The sequence below is a fragment of the Agelaius phoeniceus genome, chromosome 6, assembly GCF_051311805.1.
Source record: "Agelaius phoeniceus isolate bAgePho1 chromosome 6, bAgePho1.hap1, whole genome shotgun sequence".
In the NCBI taxonomy this organism is placed as follows: Eukaryota; Metazoa; Chordata; class Aves; order Passeriformes; family Icteridae; genus Agelaius; species Agelaius phoeniceus.
The window spans coordinates 47509549-47521685 of NC_135270.1; the positions used below are offsets into that span (position 1 = coordinate 47509549).

Below are 12137 nucleotides of genomic sequence, written 5' to 3' on the forward strand. Positions count from 1 at the left end.
CACATTTGTTTCTTAATAACCATATGCCAGCCAATTCTTGCTACAGCATAGCCCTTTAATAGGCCAGCATCTTGTGGCAGAGCTGAAAAAGTTCAAACTAGAGCTAAAAGCTGGAAAAAGGACTGGTTGTTGCTGCACATCCTGGAGTGAGTGGATCTCTGCTGAACGCTCCCCAAAAGCAGAAATGCTGCACACCAGTATATGGAATGGGCATCAAGGAAGTTCTTTGCTCAGGGGACAGGAAATTATTTAACTATGAAATTTACACTGTTCTGCTGTAAAGTGTTAGGATTGCTCCCACAAGCACCTCTAAGGAAAAAGACAAGCTCTATTTAGTAACTGTTATTCCTGTGGCATGAGAAAAAGAGGCCAGAATCACTACTTTTTAATTGGAGCCCACCATTTTTAAACTCTCTTCACTCTGCCAAAGAAGGTTTGTGAAGAAATTCTAAAGATTTGAGAGAAACTAAGAATAAGACACCACCAAACTGCCCAGGTCCTAAAGAATTCTATTTTAATAAGAAATACAGTATTCTCTTTTAGAGTTTAGCTTTCAAATAAGAGAGCTAAAAGCAGTACTTAGGAAAGCAGGACAAATGCCTGGGTTCCTTCCAGTCCCTGCTCCAGCAGGGCAGATGTCATAAATGTAGTCTGGGGAAAGAAAAGTTTTAATGGAGAAAATCTGAACTCCCTACGACACAGGCCTTCTAGCCATGGTCTGCAAAATGCTCACTGACAGTCTGCAACACTTGCACAGCAAGACAGGCAGAGGGGGGGAACCTGAGTTCTTGACCCATTGCCTAATGAGTCTAGAGATCCCCAGCATAATTACTAAACCAGCTTTCATTTAGCATTCTTCCATGAGAGTTGCTTGGTGTCTGCTGACACAGGCTAGCAGTGCACAAGATCCCATTACAATTGCATATGATTAAAGTTAAGTGCAGCATCTTTTCCTAGCTGCAAAGTAGCAATCCACATGCACCTGACACTGCCACTGAACCTAATGAGTATTTCCATGTTTCTGTAAACAGAACTAATTAATAGCCAATCATTTAACTTGGTAAATGCAACATTAAATTTGAATATGGGTGAGCAGCAGTAAAGACAGCCTCACCTTTCTCAACATACATCATTTAAATGTAAACACAGTTATTCAAACAAAGATGTAGGCAATAAAAATGTAACATGACCTGCAGCAATAAGGCTAAAATTCTGTAATGTCACAATCTAACTTATAAAACAATATCCCTCACACACTTAACAGGAATTCATTACTGTAATGCAACAGTCATCTTGACAGATACCTGAAGTTGTGTGTGAATCTATGCACTGTGTTAATTATAAACACTTTACTAAAATCAAGTTTACTAATTTGCAGACTTTAAGAAATGTCATACCTGCAAAATTCTATGTTCCTCTACAAGCATTTTTAGAAAGGATCACTAATTTGTAATGCCAAGTGTTATAAATTCATTTCTTCAATTATGGCTTCTGACTTAGGCAGCAGTATCAGAATTACGTTATCTAAAATTTCAATAAGCTTATTTCCTATTTAAATAAAAACTTGCTACTGCAGAGTTCCTGACAAGTTGCTCCTCCCCAAAATAACACCTCAATATCCCACTGTGCATGCGTTTCATCTCTGCTTCCATAAGCAACCAAAACTGCTTAGAAACATAGTAGATACTGCCTGCACAGTATTTGAATAATGCCTATGCATGCTTTCCAGTATATTACCTCATTCATATACTGCTGAAAACTTGCAGAAACTTAATTGTTCTTTTCCCAGAGGCCACAACCCTAGGGGATTATTAGCTTCACCCAATATTAAAATGGATTATAAATACATGCTTCTGTATGGCAACAGCACATAAAAGATTTTTTCTGATTGGCCTTGTAAGAGAAGGAAGTAGGAAAAGTTGGAGCTAGTAACACAAGCTCAACATGAGAAGAAAAAGACATACATACGCTTTACTTCTTCATGGATTCATAACTTGTCTTATTTCAATTCTTCATGAGTTTAAGATCCTCCTCAATCTCAGAACTGAGCACTGCCAATTAAACTGATCTAGGGAAGAAAGTAAACAAATAGACCCTAAAGAGACAAACTTAACCTTTTGAACAAGGGAACCTTCCCTACCTATCAGAAAGTAGTTCTTCCTATGAGGATACTTAAATATCAGGTATTTAATGCATCCAGAAATGCGCAAACCACCTCTATGTTTTACTTTGAGCCAAGACTTGTCACCACAATCTCAAGACTGTCTTTCCTTCCTCCTTCCCCTGCCCAGCCTCATTACTTAGCTTTGCTCAATCCACATAAGACATCTCTAATAACCATACTGATAGCCAAGTAATACTTGTGGCAGAAGAAAGGAAAATCTGATTTTTTTTGTACTGCTCCTTAAAATTTCATATTAAAGGTATGACATGCTCCTGTGACCAACAGGCAAGAGCTTCAGAGAGCCAGCTCCAGCAATTTCATACATCTGCTCTCAGGCTAACACATTGCCACAACAGTCATGCAAACCTGCCTGTCTCCTCAGCAATGTCATTCTTTTATGCCTATTTTTCTCTCCCTCATCACACCCTCTTGAAATAAGCTGGCAACTCCAACCAAAGGCATTTTGCTACAGAAAATTGTTTTATTCTATGCTTCTCCTCTGCTTATGTGTCAAATAAATTTACAAGCAGATGGGGGAAAAGCTAACCAACAGATCCGAATAAGTATCCTCATGTTTTTGCAAATACTAAGTGGTCCATTGATTTGAAAAGCTTCATCTTCTCAATTTATGTTTTATACTGTATTTTAAATATGTCCCACTGAAAATATGTTTTCAAGCAAGTCTTTGAATTCTTAAAAATTATGCATTTAATACAAAAAGTATGATTTTATTAACACTCTATCCCACACAACACCTTCTACATACCCATACAGAATCATTACTCAGAAGCACAGCATCAAAATTAGCTCCTTCCTTAAAGAAAACACTAGGTGTAATCATTCTATGGGCATACACATAAGAACATCAGTGTAAAGTCAAAAAGGTATGCTACTCCATGAAGTTAACTACATAAAAGAAAATAATCTTCTTCTACAGCTCTGCTTTTAACATGTGAATTTGAGGAAAAGTGTGAAGAAAAGGCAGGAAAATATTGGAATTATACTAACCGAGTTTCTGAGGCTTTGCCTCATGCATTCACAGTTAGTCTGCTCCCCATTGTTTTAATGGACACAGAAGCAGATACCTTTTCATCAGATCATCCCACATCTTCTGCAAGTCAGGATAAAGCACAAGACATCACTACTAGAAGTTATTTTTGTTGCCAGAAGCCAGGAAAAAAGATTGAAGCCAAACAACTTGTCCCATAAGCTATTTCAGTCTGATAAAATACATCCATGCCTTCATCACCACAGTAACAATTTTGCACACTTTTCCTAGAAAGAGCAACAGAAAGGAAACACTTTCCAGCACTTCTTGGGCACTGAGAGCCTGTGATTCCCCACACACCAGAGGCTTGCAAAGAGTCACATGTAATAGAAACAGAAAATATTTCAAAGGGTAAGTTGATAGGACTTTCTTTTAAATTTGTTGAAATTTTACAATGTTGCATTTTGACAAATCTAGCAAGAAGCTTTATTTGGAATAGTTGAAGCAGCATTTCACTAACTAGATATTTCCAAGAAAATAATAGCAGTCATTTAATCTTCCTTGCTGGGTTTGAGAGTCTTTGAATCCTTGGCTTGACTTACTATCATTCCATATCATGCCTCTTCTCATGTATAGTCTTCTAAATATGCTTCTAAATACAACTAAAGCTGTAAGCAGCATAAAAAGCTAAAAGCATTATTTTAAAGATACATATATAAGCATTTAACTCATTTATGTAATAAAAATGTGAGGACCCCTTCCATGAGTGCACCACGGGCAGTAGATGGCCTAGTTGTCTGGTTTTCCCTTTCATGTTCCAATTCCATTTTTTCTCCCCACCATTGTCACTACTGCTGTTCTTCCCCTTCTTTTTAGCTGTCAGTAGATAAAACTCCAGCAGAATTTAGCTTGAAGCTGACCCTGATTCCATTTACTACTTTGCTGCATCCATACACACATACAGACCCTTCCTTGGCTGTGAGGAACAGAGAGACACCCTTGGTGTGTTCCATGTGCAGGAGGAAGATGAGCCATCTGGAAAGCAGCTCATTTCCAAGGCCTTGTTGTGAGCTGTGGAACTGTCTATGGTTACGGTCAATATGCTCATATAAGTACCCTGTAACAACTGTAGAAAAATAAACATGTCAACTCCTGCATCCCTCTCAATCCATCACCCCTGGGGTTACAGAATGAAGCCTCACAGTGAAAAGTAAGTACATGGAGGTGGTCCCACATTAAATAATTAACTACCATTTGTTATCTGCCCTCTGCCTTTCTCAGTGGTAAGAATATCAGTATTTGACCACTATACAATAGTATACAAGACAGCAAATCCACTGGAACTGGATTCAAACAGGGAAATTTCAGCAGGTACCTTTCACTGCATGGTGCGGCATTAAATGGTGCAGCTGGGCCAATGCTTGCAAACAGGCATGGACAGTTCCTCACTGCTTAATAACATGGTGCTATGACTGCCAAAGAAATAAAATCTAAATCCTCTGAAGAGTTTTATAAACTTTCTATGATCTAGTTTTCCCTATACATACAAGCAGAAATAAAAGTCCCAGTGAAGCACAAAATCTCTGTAAGAATAACTCGTATTTGGTTTGGTAATACTTACAAGCCTCAGTCACCTCTGAAGAGACTCTGAATTCAGACTGTAAAGTTTAGTCATTCTTAAAAGGAGAAAGAAAATGGGCAAGAGAGTGAGATTAAATGCACACTACTGGGTAGAAAACATATGCTATTTAGTTGTCAGCTACTCTAAACCTGTCCAGACTTTGAATACTAAATTTAAAGACTGAATTTAAGGTGATTTTAATTCAAGAATTAGAATTTAAGGTGATTATCACCTCATTCTATATCACACAGAAGACTATAGTCTTGCAATCCTCTACTATGAGAAGAAAGGAAATTAAAATTTTTTAATCTTCTGAGAGAGGTCAGGTTGCTTAGCCTGGAGAAGGCTCTATGCAGACCTTGAGTTACCTTCCAGTACCTAAATGGGCCTGCAAGAAAGCTGGAGACAGACATTTTCCAAGAGTATGTAGGGACAGGACAAGGGATGAAGGCTTTAAATTGAAAGGGAGCAGGTTTAGATCAGCTGTCAGGAAGAAATTGTCTCCTGTGAGGGTGGTGAGGCACTGAAATAGACTGTCCAGAGAAGCTGTGGATGCCCCATCCCTGGAAGTGTTCACAGCCAGTTTGGATGGAGCTTTGAGCAGCCTGGTCTAGTGAAAGGTGTCCCTGGCCATGGCAGGGGGCTGGGAATGAGATGATCTTTGAGGTCCCTTCCAACCCAAACTGTCCTGCAATTTCACTCAAACTGGAAATGAAATCCCATCACAACAAATCAGGCCTAATATGACAGATTTCAATGTTTTAAGAATAAAATTTGAAATCAGAAGAAGAAACCCCACACATCTAGACAGCAAATACGCTGTATTTCTGTTGTCATTTAAAAAAAAAATCTGAACCTACAAAATATTCCAGAGTAGAAAAGGTATCTGTTTTTCTATTTTCTAATACATTATGTTTGAATTAAGTAAAATTAATAATACTAATTTTATGCACAAAATTTATGCCACTATGTTTTCAACTGGTTTATATCCTTATGAGGCCAAATAAAACAAAGCCAGAAGAGTTGAGCTCTGGGAAAAGATTCAATTAAATTCCTTGGAGATAAAAGCAAATTTAGATTCTTAAGTTGTTCAAGTCCATGGAAAGAACATGACAAATTCAACAGACATCCTCATAGATTTAAAAAACAAAACAAAAAGAACAGCCAAAATCCACAATCCTGAGTGGAAGTGTACCCAAAGCAGACACTGCTCCAAAGCCCACAGAGATGCTGTTTGAGAAAACTGAGCAGATTTACATCATATACAAGAATTTCCCCTATACTCCCACTTCTCACTTTAATCTAGTGACCAGACTTATGAAGCATCCTTTTGTCCCAGCTACCAGTTAGTTCTCTTATTTCCTTGACATCTCTATAGGACATGATTCATGCTTGTCTAACATTTACTGGAGGACAGTGTTGGTGGAAAACAATCCTTGATCAATTGTCAGTCAAAGCTATAGAAGTCTCTCACAAATTTTTTGCTGCCTTTGACTCTCCTCTTGCCATAACAAAAAGGACATATGCAACCAAAGCCACACTTAAACACAGCAGACCAAAGCAAACACTTCACTCAGTAAATTGTAATAAGCCCCTGGCATAGAAACTGCCATTCTCCCCAACACACTGGCCAGCCCTAAGTCTATTACAGTTTTCTAAACTGAAGTGGCACTGCCACCTTAAGACATGAGGCCAGCATTACAATTTTCACTATACTGGAGTAGTAAAGAAAAAAGTAGTTTTTAATTACCTTTACTTTCTGAATTTTTAAAAAAATCTATATTCATATTAGAAAAATTAAAAGTGCATGAGTGATGAATTGCTTTAAGTCACTTATCATGTTATTAATACTCTCCTCAATTAAGTGGCAATTTAACTATGCAACCTAGCTTAGGCTGAGCATTTTAACATTCAGTAAAAGGCATCACTGTGAATCAAAGTTCTCCATTCTGCCCACAGCCAGCACAAAAATGCACTGCATTTTGTAGCCCTTAATTTTCAGCAACAGTGATAATACTTTTGGCAACTAGACACAGCTACTATGACATTTATGAGAGGACTTTTAAATACATACACTCAAAAAATTTGATGAGATCAGAGTACAGTGATATCACAGTTAGAATATTAATTGAGGTAAAAGTCTTGTCAACTATCACAAACTCAGAATAATTTAAAGGACCCAAACCATCCTCTTATTTTATCTACAAATATGGCATTCCACTACTGTGTAAGATGACATTCAAACTAAAAAGATTCTTCATCTTTGGACAAGATATGAATTAACTTTTAAAAACTACTTCCACATGATGATACTGGAAAGAGCACTCTTACCCTTTGTAGAATACGCTTCAGCAATAATCCGTAGCCGATAAGGTGCCACTGCAGTCAGCTGCAAGTCATCAACACCAACTCTAGCATATATGTTCAGAGCTTCTTTGTAATCACCTTCCACATAGTTTAATTTGGCCATTATTAGGTTGGCTTCTTGTAGGAATTCTGGCTAGAAGGAAGAGAAATAAGAAAGGGTTTTCCCTAAGAAAACACACCTAATTCTTTCTGATAATTATTACGTATGTTTTCTGTCACCCCCAGAATATTTCTCCTAACAGAGCAACAAATGAACAAAATCCTGTCTTGTGTAATATTTGAGAAGCTTGAAGTAGGGGGGAATTCACTAAATCTCATTCCAGCAAGCTACTGAAAAGCATTACCAGCCATTTTAGATATTCACATGCGTATTTACACGGGTACCAGAAATACCTCTCAGTTGGAAACCAGCTTTTCCAGGTGATAAAACTATTTAAAGGCAGCCTATCATTACAGCCCCTCATATGACTTCTTTTTCTAACACAAGCACAGTTGAAAATAACATAGCATCAAAACTTAATGATATATGTTCCACAGCCTACATATTTAATTCACACCATTTCAAAGTATCAGGGCAGAATAAATGTGTTGAAAAAAAGAACTAATGGAGGAATGAAAAGAGAAAAGAAAGAGAAATTAATACTCCCAAAAGCCACTGAAAACATAATGTTACAGATGAGTGTAAAAGCTTCTTTTGATCTCTGAAAAGATGGATGTTGGGTACAGAAGAGGAAAGCTGACAATGTAGGTACAACAACAGTTAAGTAAAAGAAGGACCAGAATGGTTATGAACATTAGAAGATTCTGACAGAAAATGCTCTCTTGTATTAATCTCACTTTCAGAATCTGCAAGTATACTTTAAGGAACCTTTCCCCAATACTTCAATCAATTTCAACTTTTCTAATTGTTGCTCAGGCTGACTTACATACCTTGAGATTACCCCTATCAAGTGCTGCCGTGAGATGTTTCCTGACCTCGGTCAGCTTTGGCTGGGGGCCCCGGGGACTGTTACTGTGTTTAAGAGTATTTTCCTTCAAATATTGTTCTAGTTTGGATTCCCCAAGAAGAAGCTCTGCCATGTCATCTGTAAAAACAACAAACACAGGAAGTATTAGAAACAATTTCATTTCACTAACATTGCCTGGATTTTAAACACAAACCAACCAAAGCAAACACAACATTAAGTATTCGGGTTTATCACGTCACGTGATATTTTGTTTTACTTTTCAATTTATCTTTTCCCTGCCTGATTCACTGTAGAATCAAGTCTCCTGTGTTCTCAGATAAAAAGAATTAAAACATTAACCTCAAGTCAGTATTCTCCCCTTCCTCCTCAAAAAAGCAGACAAGTGATTCTGTACAAGAATTCAAAGCAGGTTAGTTTGGTTCAAGGAGTTTAACATGGGCTGTGTGAAAGGCTCTCAGATCAGAGGCCCACTCCAAACTTACAAAACTGAACTTCAGTTCACTATGTGCAGTTAATTGCCTTTCAAAGAGGCAGTCACTGGCGGGTCCTTCCAAGACAGTTATTTTAGTCATAATATTCAGAAGACACCAGAGTCTTGCTCTGAGTAAACAATTTTTGTTTATGAGCCCCTTTAAAAAGGGGATTAATAAACAGGAATGAAATTTGAAAACAATACTTTAAGTCAGCATGGTGATGTCCCACCTGGGAGAAGAACAATGAAGATTAATTTTGTTAATTGTACTTTTAAAGCTAAGTGGCAACTTTTTTAAAGGGTAAAAATATGTTAAACTGGTTACTTTGTGTTTTAAGGGATTTGCAAGTTGATACTTCCTCTCTCATCTGTACTTATGGCAACCAAAGAATTTCATTTAACAAGTAACATTTCTCTTTCCTTTTACTCAGTGTAATGCTTCACGGAGCAAGCTCCATTTCGAAAGATGGTCGAGGAAACAAGACTGTCAAACATAGCAAGGAATCTAAATGACACTCTAAAACAAGTGCTTTGGTCCAGGAGCTGAAATACCACCAAGGCTGTTTACAATGGAAGAGTGAGGTCCATCACTGGCATTCCTTAACACTTCAAATAGCAGAGCTTCAGAAGTGTCAAAGAAGAAAGTATCACATGTACATTTCACTCTCATATGCAATCCTTCAAGTAGGTCCTAAAAATTGCTCTGGTCCACACTCTTGTAACAAGCATTTCTTTACTTAAGTTAAATACAGTAGATCTGTCTCTGTGGAGAAAGAGGGAAGAACAACTGTACTGTTGAGCTAAGAACAGACCCAGCTGCCAGACATGTTTTGTTTATATAAACTGCAAAACTGTCAAGGAGGCATGTGAAACAACTAGTTTGGATTCTTACAACACATGAGCCAAAGAACAGGTCAGGCACAAAATAAAAAGAAAATAAACCTCTCACTGCTAGGTATGAAAATGCATACCTTGAGGTGTGAGGATTTGTAAAACAAACTGCTGAAATCATCTCTATTAGTAATGGGGAAAAGTAACCAAACAACAGCACTGGCACATGCAGGAGCAAAGTGTAGCCATATCAGCTACACCACAGAAAGAGGAAGACCATCTTCTCACCCATTTGTGGGGCCACAATAGAACAAGACAGTGCTAGACATAAATCTAGCACTCTAAAGAAAGTCTGTAAGATTATTCCTCTCTTACACACTGCAGAATTTCTCACAATGGAGAAAGGAAGAGGAGAGAAACAAGAAGCCACCTCTGGAAAATTTAATGTATCCTCTCTCTCCTTTTCCTCTCTCATCCTCCCCCCTTGACCCTAAGATAAGCTTCACCTCCCTGATAATGACTTGAAAACTTTAGAAATTTGATGTTTCTAAAGACAGGACATAAGCAAGAACAAAGCTGGCACATACTCTGAAACTATCCTGGCATCTTAAGATGAGAATCAAAGTAGTCTATAGGAGCCAGGTATTTTGTTCCCATTCTTGATGCCACTCAGAGAAGCTGATGATCCACACAGAGCTAGAGACAGTCACAGTGCAGTGACATGTAGTGCCCATACTTTCCTTCAAAGGAAACGTGGGAGAGGAGAAAACAGCAGCTGCAACTTGCACACAGATCTGAGCAGCAAAACAAAAGCTGCTCTTCCAGGTCATTCACAGCCAGCACAGCTCAGCCTTTCCCTGGAGCTGTGTCATGAGACACAGCACCATGAGAGACAGAGGCAGAGTTACTGTCAGACTGGCTTTCATGGCAGCAGTGCTCCTCTGGGGCAGCTGCTGATGACTAACACTTGAAAACAGCAGGTCACAGACTGCAAACCATAAAAGCCACTGCAAAGCAGAATTTTCTTATTTACTGAATCTCTCATCTGCTAAGTCAGTCGATCAGGGCCAGATATTGGCAACAAACTTTTAAATCAAATTATTACTGAGTGAATACTTTATGAAGAAAGCATTGGCTTTATGCATCAACCATTCTGTGCCAGAAACAATAACATTCAATGGTGCTTGTAACAAAATTCCAATTACATGGACATTTCTGAAGGAAACCATTTATGAAGCCATAGCTCTAGAAGAGTTTTCCATTAGTTATAGCTATCCCTTAAGACATCCTGAAATCATGTAAGAACTGTTTGAGAAGAAATTGCTTTTCTTTTTCTTCCAGCACAGTATGAGTGATCTAGATTATATTCTTCTATTAGACACTTTATAGAGACAGAATTAAACTGTGTAAAGTTGATAACATGAAGTTTAGTGTTCCCTCAGCCAGTTTAAACAGATGTTTCAGAAGAAAAACTGATCAAAACCAGTTTCAGTATCATGAAATCCAGTATCCCATTTTCAGGAAATTCATGCAGTTATGGCTTAGTATAAAATTCTTGATTAAAGAAAAGACTCCCTCTTATTCATCTATTTCTCTGCTGAAGAATTCATCAACAACAATTACTTAGCAGATTAAGGGGGTATTTTATGACTTACATCACAGCTGCATTGCAGAACCATTTTGGACAAGAACAACCTAACCTGCCCATCTGCTTCTGCAACATCACAGTATCACTGAAACAATCTCCTGACTAATAGGATGTCCTCTGCCTTAATCAAAGACAACTCCAAGCACCTTGGAACTCCAAGACAAACTCAAGGATGCTTTAGGTGAAAGGCCCATTTCTCTTAGCATTCAAAGCAAAAATAAAAAACTGACACTTCATGTAAGCTGCTTTCTTTCAGCTTAGAGAAAGCTTAGACATTTGTACAAAATGGCTTGAGAAGAGCCTTATGTACACATGGCTGTCCCTCTGTGCAATATGGATCAATATGAATCATCTTCAAAATAAGAATACAGGCTGGCATAAATAGGGAATAGGAAAAAGCACACAATGATGTGCCTTCGTAAAATAGTCTCTAAAAATATCATCATGAAAGCCACTTTGCTACTTTATTTTTAATATCTGCTTTTTGCAGCAAATTCTTCACCACAGTATCAGAATCTGAAGCAGTTACTCACAGAAAAACAGAATTAAAATAGAGGATTAGTCTTCTTTTATCCTTCGTCAAGAATGATGAAGATGACTTATAATACTAATATTTACTTAGTTTAAAACCTGGTCTACCTTGAACCATCCACTGAATCACATGCTAAAATGCAAAATAGTCATTTTTCTGATGAATGCTACCACAACCTCCAGGCACTTGTTGAAGAACCCATGGGTTGTTAGCAGGTGAGAGGAATACCTAGCTCTAAATTCCTTTCTAAAAGTAAGGTTAGCAAGAAGGAGAGAGAAAGAAAAGAATGGCAACATTGCATACAACTACAGAAAAAAAAAAAAGCATAGCTGAATACAGATTAGGGAGCTCTCTCTTGCCTTCAGAATTCACTCCAAGAAGTGACTTTAAAAGTTTATTCAATTCCAGAGTACACCAAGACACATTATAGTGAATGATGATGTGGTCTCAATAGAACTAATGAACCTGCTTGCTACCTGTTGCTCTGTGGAGCACCAAGTAACTGTTCTAGTAAAGTATTACTTTTCCTGTGGTGGTTCAGATAAA

The 12137-nt window shown here is 37.9% G+C and overlaps 1 protein-coding gene across 1 annotated transcript in view; it reads right to left on the minus strand.

The window, feature by feature from the left end:
- The window catches only part of TTC7B (tetratricopeptide repeat domain 7B), a 118483-nt gene that overhangs the window by 95463 nt on the left and 10883 nt on the right, over positions 1 to 12137 (minus strand). The window contains exons 2-3 of the mRNA XM_054635132.2: positions 8071 to 8225; positions 7105 to 7273 (exon numbers count right to left, since the gene is read on the minus strand). Coding sequence (XP_054491107.2) covers positions 7105 to 7273; positions 8071 to 8225 — 324 coding nt within the window. The remainder of the gene's footprint in view (positions 1 to 7104; positions 7274 to 8070; positions 8226 to 12137) is intronic.